The following is a 13,232-nucleotide window of genomic DNA, read 5'->3' as shown; positions in this document are numbered from 1 at the left end:
TGCTGGTGGCCATAGTGATCGTTGCCATTACTGTTGTTGTTGTCTGCAGCATTATCAATATTTGTCACATTTTCTTTACCACCATTACCATTATCTTCATATAATATAGTTGTATTGATATCTGTCTGTTGAGTATTGAATGGATCCAATAGATAATTTGTGTTGGCCGTATCGATTATGGCGCCGACCATGTGATTGGATGCAACTTGAGCTGCCGGATTCATCGATGTGGATGATGATGATGATGATGAGGGTAATTGCCACTCATCCATTTGATAACATCGATTCATCAAAGTGCTGCTGGATAAATGTCGTGATTGCCATTCATGCGGAAGCCAAAGTGATGACGATGATGATAAAGTCCTTGTCGTTGTTTGCTCTTGCTCGATATTGATTGACGATTCTGTACATCCGGTTAAAAGGCTAGAATTTTCCTCACGTGATTTCGTTCACCACTATTGTTAACCATTGGAGCCAAATCATTAAAATTGCCATATGGATAAAGTGTTAACATCGTCGGACTATGATTATGATGGTGACCGGTGTTGTTTGTCAATATCAATTCTGTATCGTCGACTACATCATGGACATATGATGGTTGAACATCTTCCATACACGAAATAGATAAACTGTTGCCACCACCACTACCACCACTGTCGATTGGTGTTTGTAAATAAATCGAACCTATAATTAAAACAATATATTTGTGGGCCGGAAAAGTACAGCAACAAAGAATATGAATTATATATATCGATTACAATCAAGTGGAATTTGAATTAAATATGATCAAAAATCGATGAACATTGACACTTGTGACATTCACGATAATTTGTGCTATCATCATCATCATCACATAGTAATCATCAAATCGATAAATGTAAAAATAAGTAAGTAATTCGATGTACCTAGTGTTTAGAGATATATTGGATAGATCGATTGGATCGATTGATGGTCGATCGATCTATTTCATTTGTAAATCGGTTTACATGTCTATTATGATGATAATAAATAATCAGCAGCAGCAGCAGCAACAACAACAACAACAACAGCAGATAAGACAATAGTTTTCTTAACTACTTCTCAAATGAAAATACCCAGACACAAACACACACACACTTCAAAAATAGGTAAGACATCTAGTCATCATTATCATCATCATCATCTTAGCACACATTTACCAAAGAATGTCACTACAAACACACAAAATGTGTTATTTTTTTTTGTTGGAAAAAAGCCGCTTTCATTTTAAAATGAAATGAAATGAAATGATTTATTAACACAACCATACAGGTGTTTCTATATTTTTTTATCATTAGTAATAACACTTTATATGATCATTATTGTTGAATTGAAACATTCAAACGATAAGAAACTAAAAAAAAAGAAAAGAAAAACCGAATACTCACTCATAATTTTGTCGTCGTCATTGAAAATCGGGCGATCCAAGTGATGTTGTTGCTAGTGGTAGATGGATGATTTTTTTTTCTTTATTATTATTTTTTAAATGAATATTAAATTAGATTAGTGCCAATTAACTAATGAACCAAAGAAAAAGAGAGTGAGAGAAATATAGAGAGAGAAAGCGAGAAAGAAAAGAAAATGCCATTGATTATTATTATTTTGATTGTTGTGTTTGGTAATGATTGAAAAATGATAAATTCAATTCAATGATCATTATTGACTGACTTACTGACTGACCGACTGATCGGCCAATTTATTCACTGGTTTAATGTCGCTTGATTGAACTAAATAAAATGTTTTTTTCTATTCCAAAAAAAAAAATCCCGATTATCATTGTCGATGAATCGATCCATATCCATTTTTTGTTTTAGATTTTTCTTCATCCACCCATTCATTCATTCATTCATTCATATCATCCATAGACTAATAGACAGTGAATAGTGTAAATTTGAAATGAATCAATTATTGTGATAGAGGCGTGGCATGATCACTAGCATCATTATAAATACCATATTATGGGGCGTGTAACATTGTCATTTTTATTTGTGTATGTTTGTGTGTGTGTGTGTGTGTGTGTTTAACTTACTGAGTTTAAATGGTTGGTTGGTTGGTTAGTTGTTTTTGGTGAAATTGATGAAGAAGAAAAGGAAAAAAAAAACTTTGTGACAATCAACAAAAAGCCCGTCCCATGATAATAATAATAATAATAATTGTAAAGTGATGATTATTTAAAACTTTTTCTAACCTAATCATTATTATTTACCCGAAAAACACAAACACACACACACACACTTATTGGAACATTTAAACACGCCTTAATAAATGTTCCAATGAATGACTGATGATGATGATATACATCATATAATAATCAATAATTGTAATGAATAACATTGTTGTTGTTGTTGTTGTTGTTGCTGTTTTTTCATTATTTCTATATGGTTGATAAGTTTTTTTTTCTGTTTTTCTTAATTATTAATTATGTAAATTCAGTTCCATGTCCATGTTCCATATGTGGTCTCACTGTGTGTGTGTGTGTGTGTGTGTGTTTATTTGGTTGGCTACTTTTGACTGATTTTGGTTTGAAATGTAGATTTGTTTTTTGTTTTTTTTTTTTTGCAAAATAATTTGTTATATATGTGAATCATTCACACGCCTACACACATCCACACACACACACACACACACACACTTTTGATCTGAAATATCGATCCAATTTTAAAACAATAATTGACAATAACAAAAGATGAAATGATAACATTGATATATCAAGTGTGTGTGTGTGTGTGTGTGGTCATAAGTCATTCAAATAAAAGTCATTCATTCATTTATATTCAATATAAAGTTGACCGCTATTGAGAATCTGTTGAATAGAAATATAGTAGTTAGCCCACATATATGCAACCAGTAGTAGATCATAGTAATAGTAGTAGGTATCGGAAAACTGGTACGTATTCCAAATGTGGCCTTTTTTTTTTTGGTGAATGACTATCGAGTGACACAGTGTTCACGTCAGCCACGTGCCACACGTGTCAAGATCTGTATATTTTTGTGTTTGTGTGTATGTGTGTGTGTGTGTGTGTGTGTGTGTGTGTGTGTGTGTGTGATTCAGGCGTGGCATTTATTCATTGAAAAGCTGTTCAATTCATCATTGGTTATATTGTTATTATTATTATTATTTTTAATGTTGATAATGATCAAGATTAAATGAGATGAGTTATATAGATCAACAGCAGGAGATAAGAACTTGAAAAACAAAAAAAAATTCTGTAGATGGACAAAACATTCAATTGGATCAAGTAAGTAATAGAAAAAAAACAATCAAGTGTCATTATTATCAACTAACATAGTGAATTATAATCGTGGGAAATATTATTTATAATTTTTTTTTTGCTTCCAGATCTTCTTCAAGATCACACATTGTAACCAAAAAAAAAAAAAAAAAAATCAAAACATTGATGGGAATTTTTGGAATAACAAAAATTCAAGTCCTAAAAACACAGACCATGTCCAGTATTTTGTTTCGTTTTGTTTGGTTTTGTTTTGTTTTTCTGGTCACCAGAAAAAAAAATCGCTACATGTGGCCACATCAATACATAACATAAAATAACATGAACATTCTTCATCATTTTAAATCATGAATAATATTCAAGTAATTTTCACACAAAAAAAAACCCAATAACTTGATCGTATAATATGTCCAAGTGTGTGTGTGTGTGTGTGAGTATTAAGCTTTAGTGTCGATTCTTGACAGTTCAGTAATGAATTATGATTAGTTTTAATTGGTAACAACCATCAGTCTGTGTGTGTGAGTGCGTCAAAAATAACCGGAAATTTTCAATTGAAATCAATTTAGATCAATTAGATGCCATACCCCTGAAATGATGATACGATGATGATTTCACATGACCACTGATCATCATGATGATAATAATTCTTTTTCATGTGCTAATATATTCTCTCTTTTCTTTTTTTTTTTTTTTTTTTTTTGCTTGTTTGTTTCAAACATGGTGGTGGATACTTGGCGGGATTTTTCTTGTTTTTTTTATTTAAATTTTTCAACAATAGATGGTGGTAAAAATTGGGCGTCATGTTTATCATCATTGACGATAGATAGCACCATTGGATTTGTTTTCGAGTTTTTTTTTACTTGGTATATGTGTGAATGTCTCCTATCGCTGTTGTTTTGATGATCATTGATGATGATGATGAGTGTTGTTGGTTTTTATTTGTTATTGCATGCCGTTTCTCTCTCTCTTTCATTCCAATCAAATGTTTGAAGATAACGAATGAAAAAAAAAAATCTTGTTTCGTCTTGTCTGGTGGGATCTTTCATGTTCTCTTCATCGACTGAATCATCATCAAGTTGATCATCAACTTTCGGTGTTTCTGGTGGTCACAACAACAACACAAACACACACACACGTAAACATAATCGACCACAAAAACTACCAAATATGCGTTGGTGGTGATGGTGAGCCTAATATTATTCCAACAAACATATATCGTTTCGATGTTTATTTTGAACATGATCCATAAACTCTATTGATCAAATCATAGTATATGTGTAGTGGTCATGAGTTGATGTCGATCATACCAGGGGACAATTCAATTCATTCATTTTTTGATTTATGAATCCCCAATTGTAATTCCACTTGAAGAATAAAGGTATTTATATGAATTCATCTAAATCCAGAAGCTTAAACAAAACTTGATTTTTTTTTAAATTTGTATTAACAGTCCTGATCAATCATGTTCCAAATAAAAATCTTAATAATAATGAAATGATGACCATATACAGACATAATGATGTGTCTATAATCTGGCCGATTAAATATTAGCCGTTACTTCATTTCTCTCTCTCTCTCACACACACGCACAAGATTTGGCGCCCGTGTGCAAATAATTCTCATTTTTGTTTATCTCTCAATTGTTCCAACCATATCCTATTGGCGATGATGATGAAAAGATATCCTTGCTGTAGGATAATACATCGATTATTTAGCCATTTCGATATGTTTGTGTTTGTGATTTATCATCGATGAAATGTTTTTTAAATACAATTCTCAATACACAGAACAAAGATAATAAGACATTCATTTCATGTATGATACTCGTTTATTCTCCAAATCTATATTGCCTTGATCCAATAATCATCGTCTTATGCTTAATCAATCAATCAAATAAGATCTGAAACAACAAAGTCCAACTACATTTATCAACGTATTGTTGATTATTATAATGTATACAGCCAACAAAATCAAATCCAATCCTCCGTTAAATTGATGATTTTCTATAGTTAATCAGTGAATTACGCATTTTTTTTCGGTGTGACAAAATATCCATTTTTAACTTTGCTGAATTTATAATCATCGTGTTATTGGGACAAATCAATTTTTCTCAAAATTCAAATGGTGGCCGTTAATTCGAATGGCTAGCTGGTTGGCTAACCTCAAGTGATTAATTAAACAACTTTGGATTGAGGTGAGTGTTTTTTTTTTTTGCTATTTTTTTGACCACAATCAAAGTTTGTCCAGTTTTTTCCCTTGTCATTGAATTACTGGCCTCTTTTTACTGTTATTTTTTTTTGGTGTTGTCACTTTGTGTGTGTGTGTGTGTTTGTGACCACAACCATTTCTTTACACCAACCACTAGAGCCAGATTTTTTTTCCCTCTTTACATTGCCGCCGTGTTTGTTAAATGTATTTGCTTTGATTGGAAAAAAAACTCGATTGGCAAATGAAAAATATTAGGATGATGATGATGATGATGATTGCCAAACAGTCAAAAAAAAACACTATGGATGTTTGAGCCACTAACGACACTCTTTTTTTTTTGATTTTCACCATTCATTCATCCAGTAGTTCAACGTCACACACACATACACGCAACAAGTTCGGCTATTTAGTTATTACTGATGATGATGATGATGACATTAACAACAAAAACGGATGGTTTATTGGCCATAGAATACACACATAGATGCATATCAATTGTTGTTGTTGTTGTTGTTTTTTATTGTCAAATCCGGTCTTTCTCTGACCAAAGTTATAGTAAGTAGCCTTATGGTTTGGATTTTATTTGTCTTCCCCTTTGTCAGAATGTTGATTTATTTATTTGGAATTTTTTTATTTTTATGTTTTCCATCATGATTGGTGGGTGATGATGATGATGGTGGTCATTATTCAATTTGATGAGTAGATGTGTGTGTGTGTGTGTCTGTCTATTTCCTGTATGGTGACAATAATTTCAATTGATTTTGAATATATGATTTGTGTTTGTGAATGAATATGATTCATTTGAAAAAAAAATCAAACCATATAGAAAGAATATTGATATATCTATTTAATCATGAAATTTATTATTTAGAGATTGTTTAAATTTTCATTATGATTGCTTTTACCGATAATAAAACACCAAAAAGAGACTTGTTTTCAATTTGGTGATGGAAACATGGATAGTTTCCTATGAGTTGTGTTAATCAAATATAAAAGCAGAGAAACTAAAAAAAAAAAAAAATTATTTGGATGCCATATCATCATCATCATCATCACCATCATCACAGATCACCAAGACAATCGATAAGAGTGAATCGAGTGAGTACTCATTGTAACCAAAAAAAAATGATCATGACTTCCATCAAAAAAGGAAAAAAACTATTTTTTCATTTTGTCAATCGATAATCGTTGACTAAAACTTAGTGTTGTTTTGAGTTAATGAATGAATGAATTGTCCTGTGTGTGTGTGTGACCTAGTGATCATCATCATCATCATCACTATTTATTCATTATCACTACCATCATTTTGTTTGCATATCCAATGTAGTTTTTTTTTGGAAAAAAAAGATAATTTACAACTTTATAATTCTAGACTAGATCGATCAATTTTTTTAAATTGAAATTCAATAAAAACGGAATAGGTTTGTGTGTTTGTCCATTTATTTTGGATTGAATTTAGGTATCATCACATTCTATGTATTGTACCTGATTGCTTGACATATAAATTATTTTATAGAATGATGATGATTATTATAATGAATAATCAAATTTGTTATATGCTCTATGATAACAATAGTAGCAGATAAATTATATTATGTGATAGTGTTATAGTAGTGATGAGAGAATCTTGGTCATTTGCCTGGTTATTTTTTTTTTCTTTATCATTAACGGTGTCTACAATCATCAATGTGTGACCAGCGCCCAACAACAACAACAACAACAGCAGTAAGCCTGTTCATGTTATGTGTTCATTATTCATAAGGTGAAATGTTGAATTTCATTTCATATTTTATAGTGATGATGACTGATCATACAGAAACAGAGATTCCCATGATGATAGTTAGAATCTTTGTAATACATATTGTTAAACATGTTCATTATGTGATGGTTTGATTCATATTTATTTACTATAGTTTTAAACCCCTTTTTTCCTATTTTTAATTTGATTTAATTAATTAATTTCTTTCATTTTATTTTTTTGTTTTGTTTTTCTCTTCCTCTTATTACTTTTCCTTGTTTTTTTTTGTTTTGTTTTGATTTTTTTTTTGTTTCGTTTTTGTTTCATTTAACAGCCAATTTTATTTTTTTTCTGGATTGATAGCCAAGTGATGTAATTCGACTATCAAACTACGTTTTATTTTCTTGTGTTAGAAATCTTAACGAAAGAAAAAACCCACTCTTGTGATTTGATTGTCAGAAAGACAATCGTTTTGTTGTTTTCATTTTTGAAATTCTGCATACTTGATAATCATGTCTGCCCCGCCACCGCCACCACCACCACCTTCATCATTATCATCATCATCATCGAAATCATCGGGAGGACGGGCAGCATTATTGGCCGATATTCGTTCTGGAACACGATTAAAAAAGGCAACAACGAATGATCGTAGTGCACCGATTGTATCGAATAGTAATGACCCTTGATGATTATTTTTTCAAATATTCACTCATGATAATGATATGGACCACATCATCATCATATGATTAAAATGATTGTTTTTCTCATGTTTTTTCTCCTTTCTTGTAAAAACAGAGTCATCATCATCGCCAACAACATCGGGATCGAATGTCAATCATACATCTCCATCATCTGGTGGTACAGTAGCAGCACCAGTAGGAGGAGGAACAGCACAACTTGGTCTTGGTGGTCTTTTCGCAAATGGAATGCCAAAATTAAGATCAACTGGCTCAAGGTTATTGCCATCTCAACAACAAACATCTTCTTCGGTTACATCAACAACTAAACGAACATCGCCACCAAAAAGTTCGTCATATATTGCTCAACAACAACAACGACAACAGATTGATTCGAGTCATAACAAATCATACACTTCATCATATGGAAAACAACATTCATCTAGTCCTAAAAATGCAATAGGCGATAATTCAAATCTAGCTCAAACAAAAAAACGTTTAGAATCACATTTTGGTGCCGTCAATTCAAATTCAAAACCACAATCATCATCGTTACATAGTAAAAGTATACAATCTTTGTGTACGGTCACATCTTCCTGTTCGAACGAATCAACAATCGAACGCTCTGAATCTGGATCATCATCGCCCACATCATCATCATCATCATCATTATCGAATAACGTAACAACATCATATCGACGAAGACATAGTCCGGTGAATAATACAACTGGTACAGGAAAACCTACACCACCACAAAAATATTATACATTGAATCCGAAAGGTAAATCGTCACGCAATTATTCTTCCGATATGCCTGCACATAAAGGTCAAGCACCACCACCACCAGTACCGACGCAAAAACCGACAACATCCGTGTCGACATCAAATTTGCATCGGTCAAATTCACGGCCATCGGTTTCATCGGCAAAACCAAAACCGCCTAGTGTGAAACCCCCACCGCCTCCTAAACAAAGTGAATTGAGCTCAAAAATTCAACAACAAAAAGAGTCATCATCGACGACAACGATGAATAAAATGACCAATTCAAGGCCACCAAGTGGTGAACAAAATCGATCTGCTTTGCATCATTTCATGCAAACACAATTATCAAATACGCTTAACACCAATCAGAATTCTGTCACTACAACAGCAGTACCAAAACCACCTGCTCCACCAAGAAATACAAGCAATCCAAATCTGAATCAAAGTCCCGTTGTTACAACAACTTCGACGACTCCAAGACCTGCACAATCGGTGAATCATATTAGTGGAAGTGGAAATGGAAATAAATCAATACGGCCACCGCTCTGCCCACCACCACCACCTCCAAATCGACAATCAAGTGTTGCAACCAACAAGACTACGTTAACAACTGCAGCAACACCAACAAATCAACGATCGATATCGAGTTTACATCCCCATAACAAACCGGCACCACCTACGCCATTACAATTAGTCTTGCCTAATAATTCAACTTCGACACTGGTGGATGGTGGTGTTCTACCTTTAAATCAAACAGATCATTTGCCGCCACCACCACCACCAATTCGTAATGCGTCGATGACCAATAGTCGAGGTTTGTATATTGTGAATTTGTAATTATGAAATAATGACCATTTCTTTCAATTCATCCAAAATAGCCGATACGTTTCAACAACGTTTTTCTGATAAATTTCGTGATTTATCTCTGTTGCCAGCACCATTACCGTTTCGGAATACGATGCCAAAAATTTATCCCAGTCAAAGTAAGTTTGCAGTTTATTTTCTCGAACTTTACAATAATTTATCTAATTTTTAGTGAACAATAAGAATCGTCGTCGTGAACCACCACCACCACCGCCACCTAATCAACATGTACAGACAACAAATGGTCCACAACCACCGCCATTCATATCGGCCGGTGGTCCAATGGATGGTCGTTTCCATATCCGAATCGATAGACAAGTGAATAACTATTGATCGTTTGTTGCCATGAAAATCTTTTTTTTCATCATTTTGTAATCTCAACATACATGTGATTATCATTTAGATTTCAGCCATTTGGTTTGTTTTTCATTTTCAGTTGTGATCAAATATCCAAAACAATAATGTTACTGCAAAAGGGACCTTGTCATGTATGATGGCGTAATCTTATATTATGAAACTGGATATGAGCAATATAATTTTCATAGGAAATGTAAATATATTATATGCTTGTGTGTGAGAGAGAGTGAAACAATGTTTTCACTACGAATACAATTATTTATACCTGGATTTTTTTTCATTTCAATTTTGTCAATACACAAAAAATAATTATTGATTGATTGATAATTTGTTACTTGTTTTTTTCGAATAAAAGAATGTGAATTCTTGGATCAATCATTGGATTGATTCTACTTTATTTGAGCCATCTATTTGTTGATTGTTATTACCAGCGTTATTGCTCTCTGTATCTGGATTATTATCATTTTGGATCGGTGGTTTATGCGCATCATCGCCATTGACCAGTAAAGTTTGACCAACTTCGTGTAATATCTGCAATTTTTCATTGTAAAAAGATTAATTTGATTTTTACATCATCAATATGTTTATTACCTTTAGCTGTAGCTCCAAACCTTTGAGTTCATCATCGATCCATTTACCACGAATAGCACATGTATAAATGATTACAATAGCTAATCGTGATACCGAAAGTAATAATGATAAACAACGAGATTCGAGTAGTCGTGGATCTAATGGTGGATACATAGCTTCGACAACATCATCAACACGTGCACTTATTGTAGGTGCTACACGACCAATTTCGAATAATTTCATTCGTTGTTCAGTTTCAGTAAATCTTGGCATTGCTGACATTGTTGCCGCAACCAAACGTTCAGTAAGATGATGACATCCTTTCAATAAAGCAAGACAATGTGGAATCAAACCGGTAGCATCATCAACCCATTGTGTATTCGATAATATTTGATCGATATTCGGATGAAGCCTTACATCATCCAGTTCCATATTAGCGGCGGTAATATTACCATTCTTTTTACCAACACGTTTTACATTTGAAACAGAAAAACCTTTCGGTGAAATAAGATGTGTATGATCCAGACCGAAGCGTGTATCATCATCATTGAAATGATGAAATGAAGATTTTGTACGAAAAAAGAAATCACCTTTATTAAGGTAATTGCCTCGTTGATAACAAATAATAATCAATGCTATTAATGAACCGGCAAATACAACCAACAGAATTATGATGGCAATTATGACAATATTTTCAATGCTTTCCACTTCGTCCATATCGTCGGTTGTTAGTTCGTTGTTTATTATTTTTTTTTTTTTTTTTTTTTTTTTTTGATGCTGTTGATTTGATGGCTCAATTGATTATAAATTCATCATATTCAATTGAATTTGAAATTTTTAGATTTAGGCCATTTGATATCAAACATTCATCCAATTATCGTTTGAATATTCACACTCAACAAACATCTATCAACAATAAACAACAACAGTCAACATTCAAAAATGACAATTTTGACGGCTGAAATGAAACAGATTTGTTATTGTTTATGATGATGATAATCACTTTTACCACTTTTCGCTTTCGATACTCATCGATTTCGAACCTGTTGGTTAAAGACAAAAATTCTTGCTGACCCAAAGACTATTGCCTATTGGAAAGCTCCGCCTCGTCACGTTCATCCATCATTTAAATCTAAGAACAACAAGAACAGGTTCGAGAACCGAAAATCCGTGAAGGTCAATTACCCTAAGACGACGGTATCATTGGTTACATACACACACACACACAAACACGAGGAATATTTTTGAAATCTTTTTATTAAAATTTGACAATAAAATATTTTTCCTAATAAAATTTCATCATTAATTTAAACAAAATTTTAATTTAAGATTACTTTTGTCAACAAAATCCTAAGATAATAACGGATTTTCGAGTATTCCAGAAAACAACACGTTCAATGGATCAGATTGAATGATCATGAACATGAACGGTCGATCACAAATCATTTCTTCAATAAATTCAGCTGAACGTTTATTTCTTACGGATACTTTGGTAATAGCCATTGCTTCGGTACCTTGTTCATTCACTTCAATCATTGCTTTCTGTATCACTTCGGAAACATAAAGCTTTGGATTATTATTAGCAACATTCGTCAACATTGCAGAAAGATTGGCTTGACATTGATCAAAAATGGATCGTATACCCAATTGACGAAAATGTTCAATCAATTGATGATGAGTTGAACATATTTTGAAACGTGGTAATGATAATTCAACTTTTTGTGGTGTAGTAGCTATCATCTCATCCAGAATGGCTTTCAAATGACCAAGGTTCATTCGATTGACCAATGTTTTAATTGCAGAATTCTTTGGTTGATTATCATTATCACCATTATCATCATCACCGGTATCGTTAGATGGTAGAAGAATTAGCATAGCTAATTTTTGATTCGATTGATAAGGCAATTGAATTGCCTTTACATTCAATGATTCATAATGGCAATAATTAAATATTTCGGTCTTTTGCATCATCCATGTTTCTACTATGGTTCGTCCATCGCTTAATCGAAATGATGCCATATGACTTTTTGATTGTTCAAATTGTTTGGCCCAAATATCTTTGAAATGAATAGCATCGATAAGTAATAAGGCGAAATTTGGATCTAATTGACTAACGATTTGTTCGATACGACCATTGGTTTCTTTGCATACATCCTGATTGATCACACGTACAGCATCACCGGATTTGTTTGGATGAAAATCCAATTGTTTAGTTTGAGCCATAAACATTTGTGATAATGATCGAGCGAATAAAGCATCCAACATTACATCATTACGACAATAAACCAAGCTAGCTTGATGCCATACATTTTTATGCGATTCCAGAAATTCTCGATGTTTACGACCAATTTGTTCCAGAAATGGTACGATTTCTTTGTCCGATAATGATTTTGAATATAAAACTTGCAATAATTCTTCACGTGTTTTATCACGACTGCCCGCAATTAACATTGATAATGCTGTTAACAATGAATAAGGACATAATAATAGATTCGAACCAAAATTATGCAGGCTTTTAGTTAAATTCAAAATCAAATCTATCGAATCGTTGGAACTCATTGCTAGTGGATTATTGTTTGGCTTTATTACAGGTGAAAATTGTCGTCTTATTTTATCATTTGATTTGATCGAGAATTGGATTTACACACCAAGTTCAAACACACTAATCACATTGCCACGCCAAAAAACAAAACAAAAACAAAAAAAAAACAATATAAATATATCACCGCTGCCATCTCTTATCAACGATTACAATCATAGATTAAATTAAATATATACGTGTAGTATCTGCCCCTGTAATCAAACACA

The 13,232-nt window shown here is 32.7% G+C and overlaps 3 protein-coding genes across 7 annotated transcripts; 1 reads left to right on the top strand and 2 right to left on the bottom strand.

Moving 5' to 3' along the window:
• The first annotated feature begins 262 nt into the window (after positions 1 to 262).
• On the top strand, positions 263 to 10,251 carry LOC124490434 (uncharacterized). 5 transcript variants are annotated; one of them, XM_075730348.1, is made up of 7 exons: positions 263 to 887; positions 4,027 to 4,626; positions 4,699 to 5,442; positions 7,529 to 7,866; positions 7,990 to 9,447; positions 9,512 to 9,616; positions 9,670 to 10,251. In XM_075730348.1, the coding sequence occupies exons 4-7, from the start codon at positions 7,707 to 7,709 to the stop codon at positions 9,828 to 9,830; spliced, it is 1,884 nt and encodes a 627-aa protein (XP_075586463.1). In that variant the 5' UTR covers positions 263 to 887; positions 4,027 to 4,626; positions 4,699 to 5,442; positions 7,529 to 7,706; the 3' UTR covers positions 9,831 to 10,251. The 5 variants fall into 5 exon arrangements, with proteins under 5 accessions (XP_075586463.1, XP_075586464.1, XP_075586465.1 ...); XM_075730349.1 differs by lacking the exon at positions 263 to 887 and having other exon boundaries at positions 4,162 to 4,432; positions 5,036 to 5,201; positions 5,258 to 5,442; XM_075730350.1 differs by lacking the exons at positions 263 to 887; positions 4,027 to 4,626; positions 4,699 to 5,442 and adding an exon at positions 5,653 to 6,011.
• Positions 9,982 to 11,419, bottom strand: LOC124490437 (transmembrane protein 98). The gene is made up of 2 exons (XM_047052933.2): positions 10,446 to 11,419; positions 9,982 to 10,385 (listed from the first exon to the last, which is right to left on the bottom strand). Exons 1-2 carry the CDS (start codon positions 11,139 to 11,141, stop codon positions 10,230 to 10,232), a joined length of 852 nt encoding a protein of 283 aa, XP_046908889.2. The 5' UTR covers positions 11,142 to 11,419; the 3' UTR covers positions 9,982 to 10,229.
• Positions 11,420 to 11,665: 246 nt separating this feature from the next.
• Positions 11,666 to 13,191, bottom strand: LOC124490435 (serpin B11). The gene has a single exon (XM_047052931.2). It carries the CDS (start codon positions 12,981 to 12,983, stop codon positions 11,775 to 11,777), a length of 1,209 nt encoding a protein of 402 aa, XP_046908887.1. The 5' UTR covers positions 12,984 to 13,191; the 3' UTR covers positions 11,666 to 11,774.
• Positions 13,192 to 13,232: the final 41 nt, after the last annotated feature.

The sequence above is a fragment of the Dermatophagoides farinae genome, chromosome 4 (assembly GCF_024713945.1).
Source record: "Dermatophagoides farinae isolate YC_2012a chromosome 4, ASM2471394v1, whole genome shotgun sequence".
Lineage (NCBI taxonomy): Eukaryota > Metazoa > Arthropoda > Arachnida > Sarcoptiformes > Pyroglyphidae > Dermatophagoides > Dermatophagoides farinae.
Note: the sequence above shows the minus strand (reverse complement) of the source record. Positions and strands in the feature narration are given on the sequence as shown.